At 45.7% G+C, this 26,356-nt stretch overlaps 2 protein-coding genes across 4 annotated transcripts in view; one reads left to right on the top strand and one right to left on the bottom strand.

Annotated features, from left to right (window-relative positions):
• vav2 (vav 2 guanine nucleotide exchange factor) overlaps positions 1–26,356 on the top strand; it is a 279,748-nt gene that overhangs the window by 111,955 nt on the left and 141,437 nt on the right. The gene's annotated exons all lie outside the window — the stretch shown is intronic.
• On the bottom strand, positions 16,705–17,610 carry LOC310879591 (monoglyceride lipase-like; the record flags this gene model as incomplete). The annotated part of the gene is made up of 1 exon (XM_083794362.1): positions 16,705–17,610. One exon carries the CDS (start codon positions 17,608–17,610, stop codon positions 16,705–16,707), a length of 906 nt encoding a protein of 301 aa, XP_083650488.1.

Genomic DNA, 26,356 nt, shown 5'->3' with positions numbered 1-26,356 from the left:
GGCCCTTTCGCCCAACCCCCCCCCACCTAGGGTACACCCGATTCCTATAATATATACGATGTAAAATATATTATTCATATATCATTAGATACTTTCCTTATTCATTATTTATTTGTGCCTTGCAGTATTTTTAATAAAATTTTTTGTAAGTGGAAATTAATTTATTCAAAAAGTACCAGACCGGCCGACCGACCGGAGTTAAGTGCACACTCTCCCGCTGTCCTCTGGCTGTGTGTAATTTATGTACAGTACGTACAGTATACGAGGCAGAGTTTCATCACATAACATAATCTATTCCTGACAGTTATCATTAAACCGAGTGAATGCACTCGCTCCGCTGAGGCTGCCAAATTGTCAGGGTACGGTGCCTCCAGGTTCTGACAACGTTGTACGAATGTCACACAGCGTACTGTAGACCTGAGCCGGCCTGGAGTCCAAGACTCCAAGGCCCAGAATGCAACAGCCTGGAGTCCAAGACTCCAAGGCCCAGAATGCAACAGCCTGGAGTCCAAGGCCCAGAATGCAACAGCCTCTCTGCTTCCATCATCGTCCTGCTATTCCGGTTATCTTTCTCTAACCCTTTCACACCTCGCCATTGAGTTTACTCCCGACCTGTCTTTCTGAGTGTCATTTTTCAGGGCTGGACGACAGGCTAGCCATCTGTGCGTGCATTGGACTCGGGCAACAGTCCAGCTTTAATGATCTTAAATCCCTTTATTTTAGATTGTTTTGTAGTAGCTACAACATAAACATTAAAGAGACTTTAGTTGTCACTGTACAATACTTTAAAACAGTTGTCATGTTGCACACATGCTTAAAATAGCTCTTAACTCTTCCATCGCCACTATCGCAAAAAAGGCTGTGACCGCCAGTTTCTATACATATTTTTTTATACATTAAAGCCTTTTTAAAAAGTGTATAACATTTTTTTCTAAAAAATGTTATACACTCAGAAACACCGACCTCCACGCAACAGCACCGGTACACCAAAGGTAATCGTGGAGTTGGGGAGTCTGGGGACACATTTAACTCTACCGGCGATTTCTCATTTGCCAGCCTCAGTCTCATTTGTCTGAATCTATGTCTTTTCTCACAGACAAAGACTGTGTTCTCTTCTTTTTTTTTCTCCCGCACCCATTCGGGGATTTATATCGAACAGGCTGCTTCCTCTCGGCTCTGATCTTTAATCAAAGCGGAGATGACAGCATGCATGTCATCACGCAGCGGGGAACAAAAGAGACCCTGACTGCACCAGTATGGCCCGGGTCACTAATGAATGCGGAGAGGACACAAAGTGAAACTGGAGACATGAATCGGAGCGGCGGCGCCTTACGAACAACGCCAGACACCTTTCAGCCCCATTACCCCCCCCCCCCCCCACCCCCCCCGAGCTGTATCTCAGCTCGGCTCGTTCTCCGTAGATGCAGATCAGCGTACATCTCTCTCTCTCTCTCTCTCTCTCTCTCTGAGCCCCCACATTAATATTGTACGGCACTGGTTTTTAGAACAGGCATTAACCCATTCTGAGTGGGAACCCCTTTTGGTGTTGGCATCATGTCATGCTTTAGCTATTGAAAAATAGCAGATCTACAAGCTCATAGCGCGCCACCGAGTGGCGCGCTACGAGCTTGTAGGTCTGCTATTTTTTTTTAAATCGAAGAACGACTGACATAGAAAAGTGTCAGGATTTGGAAGACATTTTTTAGAATCTGATCTCAGGTCTGATTGGGTTAAGAGATTACTGCGGGCGAACGGATCAAGTTTTATAACCGCCACCCATAGAACGGCATGTATTTTCACGCACGCACACACGCACGCATGCACACACACACACACATGCACACACACACACACACACACACACACACACACACGCACAGACACACGCCTCACTAGAGCCCGACCGATGCCATATTCTTGGGGCCGGTACCGATTTCGGAGAATCCTAGCCCACCACAGACCACTACTGATGTTTTGACCAATAGTTCAATTATATGAAAAGAACATACAGTATCTTCCCCGAACATAAGACGACTCTGATTATAAGGACGACCGCCATTTTTCAAGACTCATTTGTGGAAAAAGAACATTGCATGTCAAATAGTCTAGTCCCCGATTATAATAATTTGTTAGGATATTTCCATTGGTGGGGGGATAAAAAATGTAGTCTTATATTCAGGCCAATAGGGTAATACAATGAACAAGCAAATTACACAAACACAACATTGTTTGTGATTTATTTGACATTTTCCGCAATAGCCGATCTAAAAAGCTCACAAGTCATGGGGAATCTCGATGTGTATTGTGAAATGGTAGATCTGCTTAGTAGTGGTAATGTGACAATGGCACTGTAGTTTTTGCCTCTAATGACGTAAAGTATTTATTTAAAGACGGTTACGCCGCGGACAAAGACAACTCGGATCGTGACAAATCATGACAACAAACAATAATTAGTAAGAAGAAAAACAAAACAAATAGTGTTGTATCCTGCCTTTATTTTCTTTCAAATTATTTGATCGTCACAAAATATTGCGTTCGTTGTCACGATTTGTCACGATCCGAGTGGGCTTTGTCCGCGGCGTAACCGTCTTTATATAAATACTTTTTGAAAAGCCTATGGAGAAAATGAATGGAGATTTCCTGGGCCACTCGTCATTCTGAAAGGGGGAGGGACTGCGACGCTCTATAGACCGATTCCGTAGCGGGTCTCATGGTCGCAGCCTACGTATTTCCTGTAGGCGGACTCGACGTAGCTGCGGGGGTAAAACCCTCACCAGGCGCACCTCTTCCACTACAGTGAACGGCAGAGTGACTGATGTTAGTTTGCCTCAAACTTTACTCCTTTACCTGCTTTTTTACTAACACTAACATTACAAAGACGCCCAGAACATCGAGATGAACCTGTGTAGTTTATGGCTGCTCCAACAGCAGTGGCAACATAACAAATAAAATAAAACGGAATGTCTAATATCCACCGCGATGGCTGAGACCAGAGCCATTGAGTAATGGTTGAGACAAAGCAGTGAAGAATCCTGCAAGATACATAATTTCAGTCTTACCCAATACCCAATCTTTCTGTTTTATGAACACAAGGCTGCTGTATTTTATACCTCATACTAAGCATTTAAAGTATGAGGTATAAAGTACAGCAGCCTTGTGTTAATAAAACAGAAATATTTGGTATTGGGTAAGACTGGTGTTATGTATCTTTCACTGCTTTGTCTCAACCATTGCTCAATGGCTCTGGTCTCCGACACTGCGGTGGGTATTAGACATTCCGTTTTTATTTTATTTTTATGTTGCCACTACTGTTGGAGCAGCCATAAACTACACAGGTTCATCTCGATGTTCTGGGCATCTTTGTAATGTTAGTGTTAGTAAAAAAGCAGGTAAAGGAGTAAAGTTTGAGGCAAACTAACATCAGTCACTCTGCCGTTCACTGTAGTGGAAGAGGTGCGCCTGGTGAGGGTTTTACCCCCGCAGCTACGTCGAGTCCACCTACAGGAAATACGTAGGCTGCGACCATGAGACCCGCTACGGAATCGGTCTATACAACTCATCTTTATCCTCTGCAACACCCCACATCCGATACCCATGTAGTTTAGATATAGGCTTTCTGAGTTCACAGCCAACATCGTGGGAATAACCATCGATCTCTCCCACTGCTCTACTCACCCCATTCTCCCACTCCCTCTCTATCTTTCCCTGACCATCGTTGTGTTTCTCTTATACCCATTTCACATTTAGATTTAGTTTGGCCATGCATGTTGTCCTTGTATTGTAGGACTGAGTAACCGTGCTGTCAAGGGGGACGCACAGACCTGGTGAGGGAGGAAGAAGAGACTGGCAGTAATCTGATCATGCTCTCGATTCGCTGTCTCACAAGAACGCACGATAGTCACCGTGAGAGCAGAGGACACAGTTTATTGGGTTTAAATGGATCTTTACTGTAATGGGTCAAGGAGCCCGGTTGACAACTTTGACGTCTGACAAATTGACAGGTTGAAAATGTGTCCCACACAGCCTTTCAGTGAGGACAGTACAGTACGCATAGGACATGGACAGAATAATCATCCATATAAACGTCCAAATACCTCAACGTCCATATTGTGACGATAATAATGTCAAATTTATAGTATAAAATTAAGCTTATTAAGTGATCAAATCCATGCAGGAAATGGCAACAACAAGTCATGATAATTACGATATCCCAAATCCCAGATGATATCTAGTCTCGTATCACATTATTGATACTGTAATATCAATATATTGCCCAGCTCCCTTATGGGTCTGTAACTCAGAGAGTACAAATGGAACCAAATGGACCCTTATGGGTCTGTAACTCAGAGAGTACAAATGGAACCAAATGGACCCTTATGGGTCTGTAACTCAGAGAGTACAAATGGAACCATATGGACCCTTATGGGTCTGTTACTCAGAGAGTACAAATGGAACCATATGGACCCTTATGGGTCTGTAACTCAGAGAGTACAAATGGAACCAAATGGACCCTTATGGGTCTGTAACTCAGAGAGAGTACAAATGGAACCAAATGGACCCTTATGGGTCTGTAACTCAGAGAGAGTACAAATGGAACCATATGGACCCTTACGGGTCTGTAACTCAGAGAGTGTACAAATGGAACCAAATGGACCCTTATGGGTCTGTAACTCAGAGAGTGTACAAATGGAACCAAATGGACCCTTATGGGTCTGTAACTCAGAGAGTGTACAAATGGAACCAAATGGACCCTTATGGGTCTGTAACTCAGAGAGAGTACAAATGGAACCAAGTGGACCCTTATGGGTCTGTAACTCAGAGAGAGTACAAATAGAACCATATGGACCCTTATGTGTCTAACTCAGAGAGAGTACAAATGGAACCAAATTGACCCTTATGGGTCTGTAACTCAGAGTGTACAAATGGAACCAAGTGGACCCTTATGGGTCTGTAACTCAGAGAGTACAAATGGAACCATATGGACCCTTATGGGTCTGTAACTCAGAGAGTGTACAAATGGAACCAAATGGACCCTTATGGGTCTGTAACTCAGAGAGAGTACAAATGGAACCAAATGGACCCTTATGGGTCTGTAACTCAGAGAGTGTACAAACCAAATGGACACGTCAGGGTTCCATTTGTACACTCTCAGAGTTAAATTAAAGTTTGATTTTACAATATGTATTGATGTCCCAGAGATATAAATGCCATTAAATGGGGGTGCCGAAGCCTAATTCAGGTCAAACCGGGTGCCCTATAGAGCCTTAAAAATCTTCTCTTATGGGGGTCCTTGGCATATATTTTCAAATTGGGGGTCCGCGGGCTAATGCGTATAATTTTGGGGGTCCTTGACATGGTAAACGGCTTGGGAACCACTGCTCTGGGCAGTACTATCTCTCCAGGATATATTCTAGAAGGGCCAAACGTAGGATGTGCTGCTCGGGGGACACAAACGAGGATCACCCCTCCTCACTTGAAGCCCCTCATTTACTCGGTGTTATCTATGCTAAAATATGTCAAGAGAAAGGGCTCATCCTGGATATTACATTCTTTATCTGTTGATTAAAGCAACAAAGAGCCGCTTCTCGTTCATTTGCATGAAGTACCGCAAAGGCTGAGCTCATTAGAATCATGCATGTGGGTTATATTATATATGAGCAATGAATACTTAACTGGAAAGAGTGTACAACATAATGTAACCATATGGACCCATAAGGGTCCTGTTTAAGTGGTTGAAGGATAAACGTGTTACAGAGTGGTGTTGTGGCCCCAGGCTGAGAGAGTGCTCTGGTGGTGGCATCATGCCAGCTTACTGCAGAACCTTCCCCATTGCCACCCCGTCGCCTACTTGATGGGAGTTGGCAGAGGGTAGGCAGCAGGCCCCGCGCCCCGCGATGACACTATCGCTCAATTCCTGCTGGGAATCTTCCCTACCGCCTTTATCTGTAAGAAAGTCCTGCGTGTGCACGCTCTGCGAGTGAATGCAGTGCATGGCCGGGCCTTCAATATAGCTGCCCCTTTATTAACAACTTATTTTCACTGTGGCTAATTGAGCCCTGCAGGGATATATATATATATATATACGGTACCAAGACAGCAGAGACAAAAATATCTATAACGGGTGAAAGACTTCAGTGAGTAAGATGGAGAGAGAGGGAGAAACCCAGCCCACTCTTTAAGATAAGCCTGATTGATATTTTGTCGTCACAATGTTGTGAGCTTGTCTGTTCACGTTGAGTGACGCCGTCGTACAAATGGACTATAAAAAGCATGACTTATACTATCAATGTCATCTTCAGTCACTCACTCTCACGGTGACATTTCCTATGGCCCAAAACAATCCCATCTAATTATATCCCCCCTGTCTCCTTTTTTATTTTTTTGTCTGTTCTGTCGAACGGCAATGCTGGGGGTTGATTCCATTGATTCAGCAGCAGCAGTGAACAGAGCAGCTGATCAGAATCTAGATTTGACCCTTTTCAGCGAACTCCTGCTGTGAAGCGATTGGCGCATTACCGAAATGTCACCGTCTGTTTTTGTCGAGCCGCTTTCTCTGCGCGGCCGGCGTGTACGGAAAAGAGAAGTATAATATTGACCCACTGAGGCACATTCAAACTTATAGCGAGAATTGAGTTGTATGTCGGTCGTAGCTAGAGTTGTCCCGGTACCATTTTTTTTTCAGACAAATACTTAATTTTTAGTACTCGCCGATACGGAGTACTGATACAAGTTTTTTTTGAGTTACCACTTAATTTTACCCCATTTCTCTCCAATTTCATTTCATTGTAATTTTGTAGATCAGCTGTTTTTGCCGCAGTGTCGGGTCGGACTTGCTCCCGTTGCATTCGTTCAGCCTAGTGTCAATTGGATGTTTCGGTACTCGGGTCAGTACCAAAAACAGGGGGGCCGGTAACCGAGTAAGAGTACTTGAGGGTGGTATCGGCCCGGAGTACCCGGTATCAGTATCGGTATCAGGAACGACTCTAGTCGTAGCAGGTGCATTCTCATGCAGCCAACATCCGTCTGCCAGGGAAGGAGCTGTCCCCGATTTTTCTAAAATAGCAGACCTACAAGCTCGTAGCGCGCCACCCGCGCGCTATGAGCTTGTAGATCTGCTATTTTTCAATAGATAAATTATAACATAATGTTTAAAACACCAAAAGGTGTTCCCGCCCCAAAATGGGTTAAACATCCGCATTACTTAATTTACAAGAAGTCTACACAATTAGATAATTGTTGTTTTAACCATTGTTTGCACGTTATCTCTCCTAATGGTATACAGTATACCACATCAATACAGCATGGAAATGTGGACAAAACTGTATCCAACGATAACAAAATATTCTTTAGTTTTGGGTCAAATGCTGAATAAATAATATACCTTGATATGAAAAGGGTTGAAAAGTTTTATATCCCGTGTGGACTTCCCTGGCAGCTTCAAAGAATAGCCCCCCCCCACACACACACACACACACACGCAACCTGAACCCCTTCCCTGGGGAGATGGCGGGCTTCACCGGTACAGGACTATTGAAGCTTCCCCTGAGAACTGATGTCGCAGGTTCAAAATGGCAGCCTGCAGTATATTGGTATGGAGAACCACCAAACCGAGTGTTTCCGTCCTTTCGGATGTGAACTTTGGATTAGAATGACTCAGACAGTATGCAAATAAGTCGCCAAATGTCACGGCATGACCCAGTGATGAGGCTCTGCTGTCTGCATCTATATTTCAGAAGCCCCATGTCTCTCTCCTCTGTCCCCTTGTCTTTATGTCTGTCTGTCTGTCTGTCTGTCGTCATAAAATGTGGCGGGCTTCAAGATTGGCTATTTTTCCTTAACCCAAAATCCGCCCGCATTAATTAATGCTACGCTTAACGCCATTGCCGGCGTAGATCAATGGCAATTGCGCTTTCATTGCGCTTTCGATTGATCAAGTCACAATGCTACTCACGTTAGCATCGGGTTGCTAGCTGCTGTTGTCATAACACTGGGATCGTCGTCATCGCAAACACCCATTATATCCGTTTCTTTCAATCGCCTGTATCTCCTATTCCTTCTCCCAGATGGCATTTTTTGGTCAAAACAAGGTTTATTCCATGGCAGGGAGCCGGCGCTGTGAAGCATTCCACTGCTCTCGGTTATAGGGACGTTTGATACACAGGATGTGACCAACCTCCTAACATACGATATGTATAAGTTCTGATTTCTATAGGTTCCCAGAATGTAGCACCGGTATAGTTTAGAGCAGTGGTTCTGCTTGGAGTGAGTGGGGTCCGGGGACCCCCAGGGGTCCTTGAGGGGGGGTACCAGCCCCCAGCTAAATTATTCGGAACATTTAGAAACCAACTGCAGTTCCAGAACTCTCAGTTATCGGGGTCCGTGGTCAGATTCAGAAAATGCCTTCTACATGCTGACAGTTTTCTGAAAAAGCCATGTTTCTATGTCAGTCGTTCTTCGATTTTTCAAAAATAGCAGACCTACAAGCTCGTAGCGCGCCACTTGGTGGCGCGCTATGAGCTTGTAGATCTGCTATTTTTCAATAGCTAAAGCACAACATGATGCTAACACCAAAAGGGGTTCCCGCCCAAAGTGGGTTAAGCATCACCGGCCTAGAGCCGGGCCCAAATTACAGTATGTTCTGAAACCCTTAACTGAAATTATTTATTTTATTTGCACGATAAAAATGAATTAAAAAAAAGTCACATTAATTAAAGGTTCTCACCTAAATAATAAACAAGTAGTACGTTTAACAAAGAAATCAAACTGTAAATTATCCATCCATTCCATCTTCAATCGCTTGTCTCATATTTCTTTTTAATGTTTTTTTGAAAATGTTTTGAAATAAATAATAATTAAAAACAAAGCATTGCAAACAAGGGGGACCGACAGTGGTCTAGAACAGCGGTTCCCAACGTGGGGTCCGCGGACCCCTAGGGGTACGCGACGCATAGCCAGGGGGTACCCAAGGCTTGTGAATCATGGTGTGTGTGATATGAAATGTCACCTCCCCAGTGCCTCCCCAAGTGCCACCCCAGTGTCTTCCCTGCAGTGTCTGCCCAATGCCTCCCCAGTGTCTGCCCAGTGGCTCCCCAATGTCTCCCCAGTGGCTGCAGTTTCTCCCCAGTGCCTCCCCAGTGCCTCCTGCAGTGTCCCCTCAGTGCTTCCCCAGTGCCTCCCCAGTGCCTCCCCAGTGTCCCCCCAGTGCCTCCCCAGTGTCCCCCTGAGTGCCTCCCCAGTGTCTCCCCAGTGTCTCCCCAGTGCCTCCCCAGTGTCTCCCCAGTGCCTCCCCAGTGTCTCCCCAGTGTCCCCTCAGTGCCTCCCCAGTGTCCCCCTGAGTGCCTCCCCATGCTCCCCAGTGTCCCCCTGAGTGCCTCCCCATGCTCCCCAGTGTCTCCCCAGTGCCTCCCCAGTGTCTCCCCAGTGTCTCCCCAGTGCCTTCCCAGTGCCTCCCCAGTGTCCCCCTGAGTGCCTCCCCAGTGACCAGCCGAGTGCCTCCCCAGTGCCTACCCAGTGTCCCCCTGAGTGCCTCCCCATGCTCCCCAGTGTCTCCCCAGTGCCTCCCCAGTGCCTTCCCAGTGCCTCCCCAGTGTCCCCTCAGTGCCTCCCCAGTGTCCCCTCAGTGCCTTCCCAGTGCCTCCCCAGTGTCCACTCAGTGACTCCCCAGTGTCCCCCTGAGTGCCTCCCCAGTGTCCCCCCCGAGTGCCTCCCCAGTGCCTCCCTGAGTGCCTCCCGAGTGTCTCCCCAGTGCCTCCCCAGTGCCTGCCCAGTGTCCCCCCAGTGTCTCCAATAGCAATACAAGAGCAATAATACAAATCAATCTTAATTTATTAATCTTATTCATTAATTATTGAATCAAATTAATTAATTAATCAAAATGTTCGACGCAAGAAGGCCCCCCTGCGGCCTGCGCCCAGCACCATGCCAAAGCTTTTTCCTGCAGGAAACACTGCTTGTGGTTGTAAATATATTGTTATCTGTGTTGCGAGGATGAGGGGGTACCTGGAAAAATATCTACCGCAAAAGGGGTACCTGGTCCAAAAAAGGTTGGGAACCCCTGGTCTAGAAGAGTGAGTGTCTGTCTGTCTGTCTGTCTGACTGATAGAGGGACCAATAGATACATGCATAAATAGGCCTCAGGGAGAGAGAGAGAGTAGATTAAAAGCTGTTTTAAGAATGAATTCATAATAATTCCCCCATGCGAGATCCGTTCCATAAGACTTCATGAAATGGGCACATTACATTGCATACCGGGTTATCATTACAGCATGCTATAGATAGCCCATGAGCACAGACCACGCTATAGGCAACCTACTTTCCGTTCCGGGCGATTTGAGCGCCGAGTGGGATTCTGCCAATCCCCCACCGGTCTAACCCCGCTGACCCGCTTGTTTCTTGGTCCAGGTATATAGAGAACACAGCTGACTCTCTGATTGCATTAACACCACTGTTGTTCACAGTGTGTGACCTTGGTGGTGCAGAGCATGGAGACAATCTCATATTAGACCAGGGATACATGGGGGGGTTAAATACACCATACTGTAGTCCGCAGGGTTTATCCCGGCTCTATATTCAATGATAATCCTGACCCTCCATCCCCGCCTCTGTCCTTGAGCAGGTGTGTGTGTGTGTGTGTGTGTGTGTGTGTGTGTGTGTGTGTGTGTGTGTGTGTGTGTGTGTGTGTGTGTGTGTGTGTGTGTGTGTGTGTGTGTGTGTGTGTGTGTGTGTGTGTGTGTGTGTGTGTGTGTGTGTGTGTGTGTGTGTGTGTGTGTGTGTGTGTGTGTGTGTGTGTGTGTGTGTGTGTGTGCGCGCGCGCACACACACACAGACTGGCAAGTGTGTGTGCCCTTGCATGGGACTGTGTAGTGTTGTTTGCGTGCAAGTGCAACCCAGCAGGACGGTAGTCTTGACGACTCCCCCCACGGGGAACCGTCCGAGTAATTCCGTCTACAGCTCCAGTTAGTCTCCCCTCTTTCCTCTTGTGCTCGCGGCGATCGATTCGTCCGTCCTTCCACCCACTTGCCTCCCCCCCTCCACATCCCCCGAAGAGCCAAGACTGACTGACTAGACTGACTAGCTGGCTGTCAGGAGGAGACACAGGGGAGGAGGAGGAGGAGGAGGAGGAGGAGGAGAGAGGCAAACTAGGAGAGAGCATGAAGCAGTGGTTCTCAAACCAGTGGTCCTAAACCATGGAGAGTTGGTAACCTGAGCGTCAGACGGCCCTCACCTGCACTGCAGTGAGCTTGTAGATCTGCTATTTTTGAAAAATCTTGAAAATGTGGCGTGGTCGTGTGTGTGTGTGTGTGTGTGTGTGTGTGTGTGTGTGTGTGACCCCGAATGCGACCCCAGGGGTCAATGGTTCGTCCTACAAACAGTCATTCCGTGCTCCATCCAGACAGACAGACATGCAGACAGACACACACACAGAGCCCCTTCTTGGGAGCGGCGCTCCGGAACAGAAATGCCATAACATTTTTAATAATCCCCCTGTTTGTATAGCGATCAGTCGCACTTATCCATCCCAATGAGCTGCTAGTCCTGCCATCGTGCCGAGCCAACATTGAGCTGGGTCTCTCGTCCCCTATTGCTGCTCTGTAACCACTCCATGGTTTTATTCACATCCCATGCATCTCTGACATGATGCACACTATACGTGACATGACAATATTATCTACTGTATATACGATACGTGATGTGCAAATGCAAAACATAAAACCTTACAGCACAGGAGACGCACGCACGCATGCACGCACACAGGGACACAGAAAACATACGTTTACATTGCCAAAGCAAGTGTCAAAATACAATACAAACAGTTGAAAATGTGGAAAGTATATACAGTTGGAGCGGGTACAGCATTAAGTGTACAGAGCTATGTCACATTGCATCGTTATGTACTGTACATGTTATCCAGTTATAACGTTTATTTTGGGACAAATAGCAGCATTTTTTCTCAAGACTATTTAAATAGTATTGAGGATAAAAGCTCAGATTAAAAATATAGCGCATGCACGCACGCATACACACACACAGACACACACATGCGCGCACGGACTGTCTCCTCCGCTCACGTTCCCCATCCATTCTTCCACACACACACACACACCTTTAACGAGGAAGCTCATTACAGCCAAGCGAGCTCTCGTTGCTCTGAATAAACAAGTAGACAGCTGCGGCGCTGCCCCGACTAACTACCGGGCCTCTCCGGCTGCATATCTTATTGATCCCAACCAACACAGCTGTGGATCTAACTTGTGTACTCGTGTCGTTAAGCCATTTTGGCCGGAAACCCCTTTTTTGGTGTTAGCGTCACGCTATGCTTTAGCTATTGAAAAAGTAGCAGACCTACAAGCTTGTAGGTCTGCTATTTTTGAAAAATCGTAAAAATGTGGCGCAAATTTTTGAATATATATTCTTTCAAAGTGAATGTTTTTTAACTCGGGTCTAAGCCGTTCGGGACGGGAACCCCTTTTTGGTGCAGTTTTTTATTAAGCGTTATGCTATACTTTAGCTATTGAAAAATAGCAGATCTACAAGTAGGTCTGCTATTTTTTGAGAAATTAGGAAAATGTGGCGCAGGTCTTTGAATATATGTTCTCTCAGAGCGATATTTGCCTCTGGGGGGGTCCCTGGAACAACATATTTTCAGATGGGGGGGTCGGCGGCCAAATGCATATCATTTTTGGGGTCCTTGACATGAAATAGTTTGACAACCACTGATATAGAAACATTGTTTTCTTCAGAAAACTCTGATTTAGAAGCCTTTAAAAAAAGATTAATGGGCCTCGGGTCTAAATGGATTAATGTAGTGTTTGAGAAGCACGGCTCTACTCTCTCTCTCTCTCTCTGGGCCCCAGGAGTTCATCAGGCTGCAGTAACATGTTGATCAGTGTCAACTGTGGTATGATGCTATAGTAGCTTAGTGGGCTAGGGGGTGGATGATACCATACCCCCGCCCAAACAGCCAGTAATGGGCCCCATCCCTGTAAAATGGTGCATTTATATAGGGTGCACGATCAGGGCCGGCCCTCCCATCAGGCAGAACAGTTGCCTAGGGCAGGGGTCCTCAACTAGAAATGATGAAGGTCCACAAATATTTTTTTGAATAAGACCGAGGTCCGGTCCCATGCACGGCGTCCATCGGAGAGCGGGGCTCTATGCCCGTTTAGTATGGTCAAGCCAAGCTTATACAAATCAGATCGCCTTCCACCCAACCAATAATGGGGTGCGGAGTGCAGGCCCGGAGTGGAACTCCAAATCAGGCCGGGAGTTATACGCCCTGGCAGGCCACACTGCGCGCGCGCATAGCGCCCTGGCAGGCCACACTGCGCGCGCGCATAGCGCGCGCCAGAATTTTGGGGGCCCTTGGGGGACATTTTGGGGGGCTTTGCAGCAATTTCACATGAGAAATGTACCATCTGATGTTATTTATATTATTAACTTTTTAAAAAAAAAAGTTTTTTTTTTTTTTTTTTCTTTTTTTGGGTGGTCCGCAAAGAGGTGGTCCGCGGTCCGCGGTCCGCCAGTTGAGTACCCCTGGCCTAGGGCATCATGAGGGGGGGGAGGAGGGGGGGGGCAAAAAAGAAAAAACAGTGCTTTAGAATACAAGGGGGGCCATGGTCATGTTTTAAGGGGGCATCACGAAAAATCCTGCCTAGGGCACCAAATTGCTCAGGGCCGGTGCACTGTCACGATTATGAAATGATGACCGATATCCGATCTCCGATTATTTGCTGGGTCATATCTGCCGATATCGATTCTGACCGATTCCGATATTCCGAGTACCACAATGGAAATAAAGTATTCAATCAATCAATACATGCCATATACTCTTTTCCAAGTGTCTGTTTTCACGATTGAATGACTATTTAATGAGATCAGTACACAAATTAAATGTAGAATTATTTTTCTTAATTATAATTCTTTGCTGGTGAAAACTGATTAAATAATCAGTATTATTTTTAAGCCGTTCCAATACCGATTTTTATTTAATGGCCATTTCTGATTATGCTACCGGGAAGCAATTAGGGGTTCAGAGTCTTGCTCATAAGGACACTTGGACACTAACTCTGCGGGAGCCCTCAGGGATGGAACTGGGAGCCTGCACGGTTCCCAACCGGCCACTCTACAAGCCACTCTACCCCTGAGCCATGCACTGCCTGTCTTAATGATTACAGATTCTACAACATTTCTGAAAAACCTATGTTTCTATGTCAGTGGTGCTCAACCTTTTTCATGTCAAAGACGCCCAGAATGATCTGTATTTGGCCCGCCGACCCCCATCTGAAAATATGTTGTTTCCAGGGAACCCCCCTATAGAAGCAAAGATTTGAAAGAAAATATATTCAAAGATTTGCAGCACATTTTCACGATCTTTCAAAAAATAGCAGACCTACAAGCTCGTAGCGGGGCACTCGGTGCCGCGCTGTGAGCTTGTAGATCTGCTATTTTTCAATAGCTAAAGTATAACATAATGCTTCAAACCTGCAGGCTGATTTTGGAGTTCGTTTTCCAGTTCACGTAAAAAAAAAAAAGCCTGCCGTGTTTAAAATAAGCCTATATTTACATTCAAACGTTTTGCTTATAATGACATGCCTCAGGTTGAAAGTGTTTAAGAGCAAGGCAGCAAACCATTAGCTAGTCCAGAGGTGACGGTTCACTTGGCATTACCACAGTCATTAATTTCACATATTATGTGAAGTTAATAACTGTGGTACTAACTACCCTACAGTACATTAGTATGACGACTATAAGAAGCTCCCTTTTTGTACTTTTAGTGGCTTCTTCCATTTCATAAACGCTTCATTGTTTCCATGATTCCTTAAATCTTCCACTATGAGAAGTATGCTAATTTGTGAGCAGCATGGGTGAAATCATGCACTGTATATGCATGCAAAAATAATGTGGGGTTATCTATTTTAGGTTTTATTAGCACATGGATTCACATCGTTGTAGCTCCATGACACCGAATGCATCTCTATAGTGTCACATTGAAAGCTATACAGTAAACCGCCTACAAATCCCTCCGTATGGGAGACAACAATGATGATGATGAATGATCCGTTAGCCTCCTATAGACTGGTGATTAGTGAATTCCTTTTCATCGGCAGTTGCCCTTGCGGTGTTTTCCAGGATAAAAAAGATCGTTTGTTATTGTTTTTCTATTTGCTTTTCCTCTACGCTGCATGCACGTGAGCATAAATTAGTGCTTGAGTAAAATGGTAATGAACAGGATGGATCTGAAAAGCATAGCATTCCGTTTGTACTTTGTGTTGTGGTCTTTGTGTCGGTCAGCAATGTGAACTAGCCTGTGTCAGAGTGGGTGATGTCCTCTGAACAGATTCACCACTTTGACTAATATACCTGCACATTGAATTTTTAGGGTGTATTTAGTCCTGTTGTATTTGTTAGGGCTTTTGGGGGGCATTCATTCCCCTTATTTTCTCTCCAATTTAGCCGTTGACAATCTCTGCTATAACCTCCACTGCTGGTGAGGTTGCATTGCCACACGTTCTGAGCTTGTGATATCTGACATTTTTACTTTTACTCCACTACAATTATTTGAAAACTTTAGTTACTAGTTACTTTGGCGATTACATTTTTTGATTAGAAAACATACATTAGCCACTTCAACCCTATACATTTGGGCCATTTGAAAAGAGCCGATCTACAAGCTCACAATGCGTCGCAACGTGACACATGGGAGCTTGTAGATCGGCGTGCCATGATCTCGACAAAAATGATCTAGAAAAATGATGATGATGATGATGATGATGACATGCCCAGAATATGGATGCTACAGGGTTCACGACATGTTCACCATGCATTTTGTGCTTGTTGCTTTGATTACGTACTCATTTCTGAACATCTTCTACATCTCTGGAGGGATTCTCATCTGTCTCGTCTAGACTCTCTACACCGCGGAACTTTGATCTGAGCTGCTCTTTACAGACGAGGTACATCCGGAGTAGAGGTGTATCGCTACTAATGAAGTTTCCCCACTCTTAATGCAATTAATTACAGCACTTATCTGACGGTGGGGGGGGGGGGGGGGGGGGAGAAAAAAACCCAGCTCGATGGATTGAATTAGGTTGCAGCATCTCAGCCAGACTGGAAAATGAATCATTAGTATCTACCCAGTAGACGCAACACACTAGCCTCATATCTGATCAATTAGTCTGGGACTAATATTCTGTCCTCTCCACTTTGGCAGTGTCCCCAGATTATTATCTGCACAAGGATGTTGTGCAAGCATAAAGAGAGACCATGTCACATTTATATAAGCATAAAGAGAGACCATGTCACATTTATATAAGCATAAAGAGAGACCATGTCACATTTATATAAGCATAAAGAGAGACCATGTCACATTTATATGTGGGGGTAAATAATTATGATAGTGGGAACCATCCTGTCAACTGTCTGAATGTCATGAGAAAGCAGTGGTGGAAATTGTACTCCCTCTTCCCCTCTTTTAGTTTTAGTCATAGTCTCTTGAAAAGTTTATTTAGAATCGTGAAAAGGAGGAGACAGGCGTCCTATTGGGCAGAAGGCAGCAGCAGGAGGAGGAGACAGGCGTCCTATTGGGCAGGAGGCAGCAGCAGCAGGAGGAGGAGACAGGCGTCCTATTGGGCAGGAGGCAGCAGCAGGAGGAGGAGACAGGCGTCCTATTGGCAGGAGGCAGCAGCAGAGGAGGAGACGGGCGTCCTATTGGGCAGAAGGCAGGCGCTCTTTGATCCACCCAGCGAGCTCATTCAGCACGGACTCGGCCACCTCGGGGAGGTCCTGGTGCAGGGCGTGGTACCCTCCCTCGTACACCCGGAGCGTCTTGTCTTGGCTGGGGGCCGTCTCGTACATCAGCCTGGACCCCTGGACGTCGCAGAGCTTGTCGGCGTCGCCGTGCAGCAGCAGGAACGGCCAGGCGACGGACGGCAGCGCCCTCTCCACGCGCGCCGCCGCCCCCACAAGCGTCACGGCGAACGCCACGCACATCGCCCCGCGGGCGTTCAGCGCGTCCTCCCTGATGGCTGCCACCCGCCCCGGGTCCCGCGAGATCCAGCGGGACTCGATGGCGCCCAGCGGGAAGCCGGGCAGCACGTGGACCAGGACGCGGGCGAGGAACACCTTCCACGGCGCGGCCGACTCGGGGTTGGTCCGGACCAGGGGCGCGATGAGGGCCACGCCGGCGAACTCGGAGGGCGTCCGCTCGCACGCCGCGAGGATGGCCACGGCGCCGCCCATGGAGTGTCCCACGGCGAAGACGGGCAGGCCCGGCGCGTGGCGGGCCTTCACCAGGTCCACGTGGCGCAGGGCGTCCCGCACGAACACCTGGAAGTCCCCGACGGTCATGCGGGGGGTGCCCTCACTCTGCCCGTGGCCCACGTGGTCGTGTGCGAAGACAAACAGCGACAGTGCCGCCAGTCTCCGTGCGAGCTCGTCGTACGGCCCGCAGTGCTCCGCCGCCCCGTGGGCGATGTAGACGAGGGCCCTCGGCGGGCCCTCCGGCGCCCAGTAGCGGCAGAACAGGTGCAGCCCATCGGCGTTGACGAAGTGCTGGAGGTCGGCGTAGGGGACGCCCTGCGGCGTCCTCCTCCGGGGAGCAGCGTCGGACATGGAGAAGGTCTGTGTGCGCTCCCTTCCCGAGTTGAGAGGGACTATATGTTGACGGTCTCTCTGTAGGGCGTATAATGGCTCCTGGGGGGCTAAGCTCATGTATGTATATGTCCGCCCCAAACCTTGCCCAAATGTGGAGTTCCTGCCCAAATATGGAGTTCCGCGTTTCAACAAAAGATAATCGCAAATGTGGACTTGTTGCCCAAATATGGAGTTCCCTGTGTGACCACATCTCTGTGTTGTTGAGAGGTTGTCCTTTTTTCGTAGTAGGCCTGAATCCATGCTGTAGCCCAGAGGTGAGGAAGGGAGGTTTCACAGGGCTGAGCAATTTAATAAGTACTCCCTCTTCCCCTCTTTTAGTTTTAGTCATAGTCTCTTGAAAAGTTTATTTAGAATCGTGAAAAAATCATGAAAATGTGGCCCAAATGTTTGAATATATTCTTTCAGGGCAAACTTTTTTGTTGTTGTTGTTAATAGCAGATCTAAAAGCTCATAGCGCGGCACCAAGTGCCGCGCTACGAGCTTGTAGATCTGCTATTTTTCAACAGCTAAAGCATAACATAATGCTTAAAACACCAATGGGGGTTCCCGAAGCCCAGAATGGGTTAAGTCAGAGACCCCTCAGTCGACCTCAGAGATTATTTGATTTGATTTGTTTTATTTTTTTTGCCTGTTGTTCACTAACCAATTCAGATTGAAGCTGTATTAAGGCAAGTGAGGAAAAAAGAAACTGAAAATGCATTTTCCGGCGCGTACACGGCACTGGTACGTATATAACACAGTATGATTGAGGCTTTGGTGTCCTCCTGTTAGCATACGAAAAACACTCGCTCCCTGGCGTGGAGCTGAAACCATGCGGCGGCAATTTCTCAAACACCCCTCCACTTAAGAGTGGCTATGTTATGACAGCTAATGCAGCAGGGGATTCTAGCTCTAATAGTATATGGTTTTGCCAGCCCGACACCGCCTCGTGTTCGTGTGAGGCTGTAAACCGAACCCTACCTCCGGAGCTCCCTCCTCCGCCCCACTCCCATCCTCTGGGCTGCCTGCGGACCAAAACCACAGTCCCATCTCTCTCTCTCTCTCTCTCTCTCTCTCTCTCTCTCTCTCTCTCTCTCTCTCCACCCGAGGGAAGGAGGAGAGAACACACATCTTTATCTCCGTCTGGCCCGACACTCTCCATATTCCCACCGCTAAATTACTTCCTCTGCGTCTGTGATGGAGAAGTAGAAAAATGCAGACGATAAGTCTGAAGGCGTGGATATGGAATTTATATATATATAATATACAGTATATAAATGACCCTTTTCAAGCGGGAGGCTTTCCGACAGAGTGGGCCAAATGACTGCGCAGCTGTGTGAGAGGAGATATGACGAGATGGATCAGAGAGAGAGAGAGAGAAAGAGACATAGGACGAGATGGATCAGAGAGAGAGAGAGAGAAAGAGAGATAGGACGAGATGGATCTGAGAGAGAGAGTGAAATTAAGAGTTGCTGGAAATTCTAAAGAGGGAGCGTGGGACAAAAGCAGATGGTATTATCTGTCACTCTGCCATACCTCTCCGTAAAGCCTATAGAGTATTGCTTCCTGTTATCTGTGTCGGTCCATATCAGGTACAGACAGACAGACAGACAGACAGGTTTAATAAGTAACACATTAAACAAGGGAGCACAGAACCAGGCGGCCCCGTTGCTTCATCAAACGGCCTCAACTTCCTCCACACTTCCCTTCAGATGTAGAAAACAATTCCTGGAAACCAGAAGAGCAGAAGTGTACAATCTGTATCGGTATAACGGAGCGTGCTGCCGTTGAGTTTTACATTCCTGTAATCAACTGCCGTAACTTTTAAAGACACGGAACCGTCCACTTTATTGACATTTTTTCACATTAAGGTATGCCTAATGACGGCCAACTCTCGAGTCATGTTAGAGTCTAATCTTCAAAGTTTGACCAATGGTTTTCAAACTTTGAAATTCCAAGTAATCACCTTAACTCGCCCTGACAGTACACGAACGGGGTCCATTTAGTTCCTTTTGCATACTGTCAGAGTGGCCGGTCAGGAGCTGATCTCCTGTTAGCGTATAGCGTTAGCTTGACGCACATATACAACAAGTACACACCCTGGACATGACGCTATAGCATGTCACAGGGACTTATACTGATGCCAAGCAGGGAAGGATTTGGTGACCGTTGTTTGTCTCGGCAATAGGGCTGTCCCCGACTAAGGATTTGTATAGTCGACTGATGGATGAATACATTTGCTGTTAGTCGACTAATAGTCAAAATATTGTATATAAAAATACAATATTTACAAAAATATTGTATTATTCCACTAGGTCTGTGGGGGACATAAACACATTTGAACATTCTGACTCTTCTAACAACTGAGAGGCTTGTCATTAGCCAGATTGAGCACAGCAGGTGTGATTGAGATTCTGGAGTCTATCAGGCCAGCGCACTGTGCGATTCAAATCACAGGCAGTGGCACATTGCCACACAGGCAGACACACTCCACATGCACATTGGAGATTTGAACAGTCAGAATGTTCAAATGTGTTTATGTCCCCCACAGACCTAGTGGAATAATACAATATTTTTGTATATTTTTGTAAATATTGTATTTTTATATATTTTTTTTTGGGGCAAAATAAATATATATATTTTTTTGATGAACATCGACTAAGAGGTGGTCAGTCGACTGAGACCCGTTCCGATCGATTATTCGACTAATCGAGGTCAGCCCTACTCGGCAACAGACACGTTTAACCCCAAGTCCACTGAGCTGGTCACACACACACTGACACACACACACGCGAGAGAACCATGACTGGGAGGCCCCCAAAATTCCCGGTTCCTTTTACATCCCAGAGGCCAGGCTGTGTTGACGTGTCTGTCATCACTCTGGGGGGGGGGGGGGGGGGGGGGGGTCTTGGGGACGTGTGGCAGTGACATCCGTGAAGGTCACAGCGCTTTAGCTGAGGTCACATTTCCAGAGGCTAAAGATGATCCCTCCAACCCCCCCCCCCCCCCCCCCCACACACCACCAGCAGCCCCCCCGACCCCCGACCCTCATGCACACACGCATGCACACACCCTCACACAATGTCACCTATAGATGTACGAAAGCATACATATAATCACACGCACACGCAGAGGCGGCCTTAGGAATCTGGAGGCCCGTTTCAAGACCAAATATGAGGGCCCCCATATACCTATGACATAATTATTTTGTTGATGCGGCCGTATTGATACAAATAGTTTTGACTGTTCAATATCACATGCAGCCATTGCTCTCCCCCCCCCCCCCCCCCCCCCCCCCCCCCCCCGAGGGTGTGAGGCCCGTTTCAATTGAAACTGGTGAAACATATAGCTATAAGGCCTCCTATGGGCGGCACACGCACATAGACACATACATAGGTTTTGTCGGGTTCATGTGTAGGTCAGTGTGTGTGTGTGTGTGTGTGTGTGCGCGCGTGCAGACAGGGTGCATTAATGTGCATACGATGCTCTGGGACTCGCTGCTGCAGTGCTGCGTGACTTCACTTCACTTGAGCAGTTTAACCCCCTCGGAGGCCTATATGTGACGCAACGTTCCCTCCGCTGATGGCTCAGGAGTGGTTAGTCGTCTCCAGAGCGACCCCCCCGGGGGTTCCTTCATATTATACAGCCTGTGTGTCTGTGCCTGGGGGGGGGGGGAGTCAGAAGAGGTTTAGTAGTACGACTCTCTGATTAGTATTGGACCCTCCATCTCCCTTGATTGTTAAACTATTCTGGACGGGAACCCCTTTTGGTGCGTTTTAGCCGTTATTTAAAGCTTTGAGCTGTTGGAAAAAATAGCAGACCTGCAAGCTCGTAGCGCAGCTTGTAGATCTGCTGTTTGGTTTTTTTTCTCGTGAAAATGTGGCGCTAAACTTTGAATCTATGTTCTTTCAGAGTGAATGTTTTTAACTCAAATCTTTGCTCTTGGGGGGGTGGGGTCCCTTTTTATTTACGTTTGCAATTAATTCAGGATTTGCTTTGCCGTCGAACTGATTTTGATGTGTCTTGGCAGCATTGACAACGTTGTGGTTAATATACGTCCGTTCGTAAGATGGGCGCTTCAGCAGTGTTTGTGGTTATTACCAGCGTTTAGAGGTGCACTTTTAAAGCATTTTAAATCTGTCATGTGAGAGAAAGACTTGTCTACTTGCTGGCTTGGAGCTATCATTCATTCAGACGGCGATGCAAATCACTGGACGACTGCATCTCACTCGTATAATAATCCGTTTGAATTTAGCTACACTACAAGCCAAAGAGCATGCAGTGAAGCGCCTCGTTTCATGGATAAATGTGACCAGTGCCAGTGGTTTAATATACAAGGGGGCCATGGTCATTTTTCAGTTCTTTCATATTCTGAAACTGCACACTGTAACCTTTCATATGATGTATTGCTCATTGAAATTGGAAGATATGACCATTTGAAACTTGTTGAACTGGAAACCCCAAAGTACAGAATTATCCCTTCTAATATTTCAGCAGTGATCTGTGACTTTAGGGGGCGCTGTTTTCCCTTCATTCCTCCATTATTCAACCAGCAGTGTTGCCATGTCTGCTTATTATAATTAGTTGGCCTTGTTTCTAAAGAAAAATAATGCATAGGCCTACTGTACCAATTTTATAATAATTTATTACAAAAAATGTATTTGACAAAAATAAAGTGTAGTTGATTATTTGGGCTTGTTTTTAAAGTGTAGTTGATTATGGAGAGTTGGTAACCAAGTGGACCCTTATTAGATCAGGCCTATGTAAATGTTCCAGATGAGTAGCCTACAAATAAAATAGCTATATTAGCCTGTTATTATTATTTGTCTGCAGAAAATAATGTATGCCAAGGTCCAGGGACAAGATTTGTATTGTTGTAGATCGGCTATTTTCGCTTATTTTGGGCTTGTATTCATATACCGGATTGCTTATTTCTCAGAACCTGGCAACCCCGCGATAGCTTTTTAGCTACGTTTAGCATTATATTGATATCAATCATGTAGCTAGAACAAGTACATATCGCGCTATATTACATATCGATGTGATCTGCGTTATTATGACCTTAATTTTCATGGCAGGTACATTCCAAAGTAACTAATAATAGCCACGTTATGGTGACATAGTGTTACAATGTTTACATTGTCTTCTTCTTCTGCTATTGGAAACAGGAAGCATGTTCCATTGTTCTGATTCACCAGTGCCCCCATCTGGAACATTAGCTTTAGGCGGACCGAAAATAAACACACTTTTTACAAAATACGATGGTTAATACTTCTTTCTCTGCTATTTAGCCAGTTAGTAAAAGACTAGTATTATCTTCAAAAACGATTGTGTACAAAAAAGCGGAATTAGCGGAATTTGCATACTTTGAAAGGAAAGCTGATTTTCTGATTAGCATTGGTTAGCATTGCTTAACCCAATTGTTAAAACATTAGACATAGTGACTTGTTTAAGCAATTGCAACAACGAATAAAAACATTCTTTAACATTCCAACTGTGTTAATGTGGCTAAAAACGAAAACCACCAAAAAAAGAAATGAATTGTATTTTGATCTATAACTGTATATGAACTGTGCCGACTTGTGGTTGAAATCACTGGCACTGGTCACAAATGCTTAGTATTGTTGCATTATTTTGAACATAAAGTCACACGCAAATTTTGTCAAAACAGGGCTTGTCACTTTATTTCAAGAACAAGCTATTTTTGAGGGGCGTCAGGCCCCCCTTATATACAGCTTTTGTCCCCACACGTCGCAAGATTTGCCATTGACAATGAACGGAGAAATTAGGTCAACATTCCGCTAAATATGACATAAATTAAACATCAACACATTAAACGCCATGCACATTAAACATTTACGTCGTATGTAAACGAGCAAATCAACAAACTATAAAGCGCAATCTAATCCTATGTAATCTAATTTTACACCATTTTCACCACCTGACCCTTGTTAGAACACGTACTGTACCCAATCACATTTCACACTCACAGTTCTGCCGTTTGAAGCTGCCAATGGTAATGGTGCCCCCCCAACAGAGGGAGAGAGAGAGACACACACACACACACACACACACAACCCCGCAGTCAGCTGAAAATTGATGTCTCTTAATTATATCCTCTCCAAAACAAGTGTTGCATGACACCGTGCTGCCTGCGTCGTCGTGTACATATTTCTCTAATGCGAAGCAGCAGTCTGTCGGTGTGAGCTGAGCACACATCATCCATTCTTGACACCCCGCTGCGTGTACACTGTCAAACTCTTCTGTGTCAAACCAGCGTTGATTTCCTCGACTAATTATGAGATGAAAAATGTTCGTCGGCTACCTTTTTTCCCCTGACGAAAACTAAGCTACGATGACTGAAACTGAGACTAAATATATTGACTATATCGTCAACAAATAAAAACTAGAACGTTAGGAATGGACTAGTGGACAAGAGATCCAGTATAAGTCATTTTACACTTGAATGCTGAAAAATAGCTCTCAGCACGTCGCAGCGTGACGCGTTGTGGGCTTGTAGATCGGTCCGTCTGTTTAAAAAAAAGAAGAAATTGAGAAAAGAAAAAAGAAGATTAATGGAAAACCGAGTTTCTTTTAGAGCTATTCAATAAAGGAATCCAATGGCTTCATGATAAATCCAATATGTTTTCCACACATTTTTGTGAGTAATATATTTTAGTTTTGAACTCCACCTGCTCCCTTTGTGTCCAGGTAACATCTCTCACTTCTGGGAGACATGCACCTACAGTACAGTATGTGTGCACCTGTTTGGGGAACAGATTGCAGATCGCCTTTGTAATATTGCCTCAGGAGTGATTATCTACAACCTTCTATGGTCAAGATTGCAATGTGGAGATCATCTGTTATAGCACATCTTCTATTCTCTCTCTCTCTCTCTCTCTCTCTCTCTCTCTCTCTCTCTCTCTCTCTCTCTCTCTCTCTCTCTCTTCCCCCCCCATCCCTGTATTCCCAGAGGAGAGATTCACACTATATATTGAATGAATATTACATGAGAATTGAGCTGTTTAAAAAAAGAGTGTAGTTTGTATTCTGTGTAGCTGCGTTAACTATGGACTTGAACAGTTGTAAGTACATATTATGGGCTGGAACAGTTGTAAGTGTATACTATGGGCTTGAACAGTTGTAAGTGTATACTATGGGCTGGAACAGTTGTAAGTACATACTATGGGCTGGAACAGTTGTAAGTGTATACTATGGGCTGGAACAGTTGTAAGTGTATACTATGGGCTGGAACAGTTGTAAGTGTATACTATGGGCTGGAACAGTTGTAAGTGTATACTATGGGCTGGAACAGTTGTAAGTGTATACTATGGGCTGGAACAGTTGTAAGACATACTATGGACTGGAACAGTTGTAAGTGTATACTATGGACTGGAACAGTTGTAAGTGTATACTATGGACTGGAACAGTTGTAAGACATACTATGGACTGGAACAGTTGTAAGTGTATACTATGGGCTGGAACAGTTGTAAGTGTATACTATGGGCTGGAACAGTTGTAAGACATACTATGGGCTGGAACAGTTGTAAGACATACTATGGACTGGAACAGTTGTAAGACATACTATGGACTGGAACAGTTGTAAGACATACTATGGACTGGAACAGTTGTATGACATACTATGGACTGGAACAGTTGTAAGACATACTATGGACTGGAACAGTTGTAAGTACATACTATGGACTGGAACAGTTGTAAGACATACTATGGGCATTAGACAACACATCATTCAACACAAAACAGACAATGGTGTCCAGTATGTATACAGCAATGGGTGTAACATAATTACTGTAAAAAAAACCTAAAAAAAACAAACATTTTTTTAATAGTAATTCCACAGACTGACCAAAAAGGGCAGTGCAACACCTGAAAGGGTTTAATTCATTTCATACAACAGCAACAAGTTGATTTGATCTCCCACCCAAGAGCTGAACCCCCCCCCCCCACACCCCCCAATCCTCCACACACTGCGGCGGCCATAAATCATCTCCACACAGGAGAATACAATCCGTCATGGAGCATTTCCTCTGCCTGCCATCCTCCTCTTGTGCACCCATACCTTCCCTATTGTCTCTGCTGTTTGATCACTTTGATTTGTTCAAACAGAATAGGGCTCTCTGTGTTTACTACTGTGGGGGGGGGGGGTTTCCACTCCGCAGGTGGCGTATCCGAGTGTACCTTTCATTTATTTTTAATGGCGGTATGGTCCCCTGCAGGATGTGGTCACAGGCTCTCCACTCTCTCTCCACGCCCCTGAGTGGTCACTGATGAGAATGGGGGGAGGGTAAACGGTCAAAATGTGAAGGTCGGCTTTTCGCAACGTTTCTTACTGCAAATTCTAGCCTGGCTGTGAGGGACGAGATGTACAGCATAGGGCTTTAAGCAACTAGTCGACTATTCAACTAGTCGACAAATAAAACCACTAGTCGACTTTGTTGGTACTAGTTGACTTGTTGATAAGAGAAAGAAAAAAAATCTCCACCAACATGTTTAAACAAAAACTAAAAACACACCTCTTTAAATTGGCCTTCTCCGTCCTCCCTTAGCACTTTATAGTGGGTTTCTATGATTTTGTATAATTCCTTCTAACCCTATGCTTGACCTTCAGCTACAGTGTAGATTTTTGTCCTAAATGACACTGACAATGAATGGACAATTCCCGTCATATGTAGACGAGCAAATTGGCTATTTTTGTGATGATTCT

The sequence above is a fragment of the Protomyctophum parallelum genome (assembly GCF_964188405.1).
Source record: "Protomyctophum parallelum genome assembly, chromosome: 21".
NCBI lineage: Eukaryota > Metazoa > Chordata > Actinopteri > Myctophiformes > Myctophidae > Protomyctophum > Protomyctophum parallelum.
The sequence above is the reverse complement of the archived record's forward strand: the minus strand, read 5'-3'. Positions and strand labels throughout refer to the sequence as shown.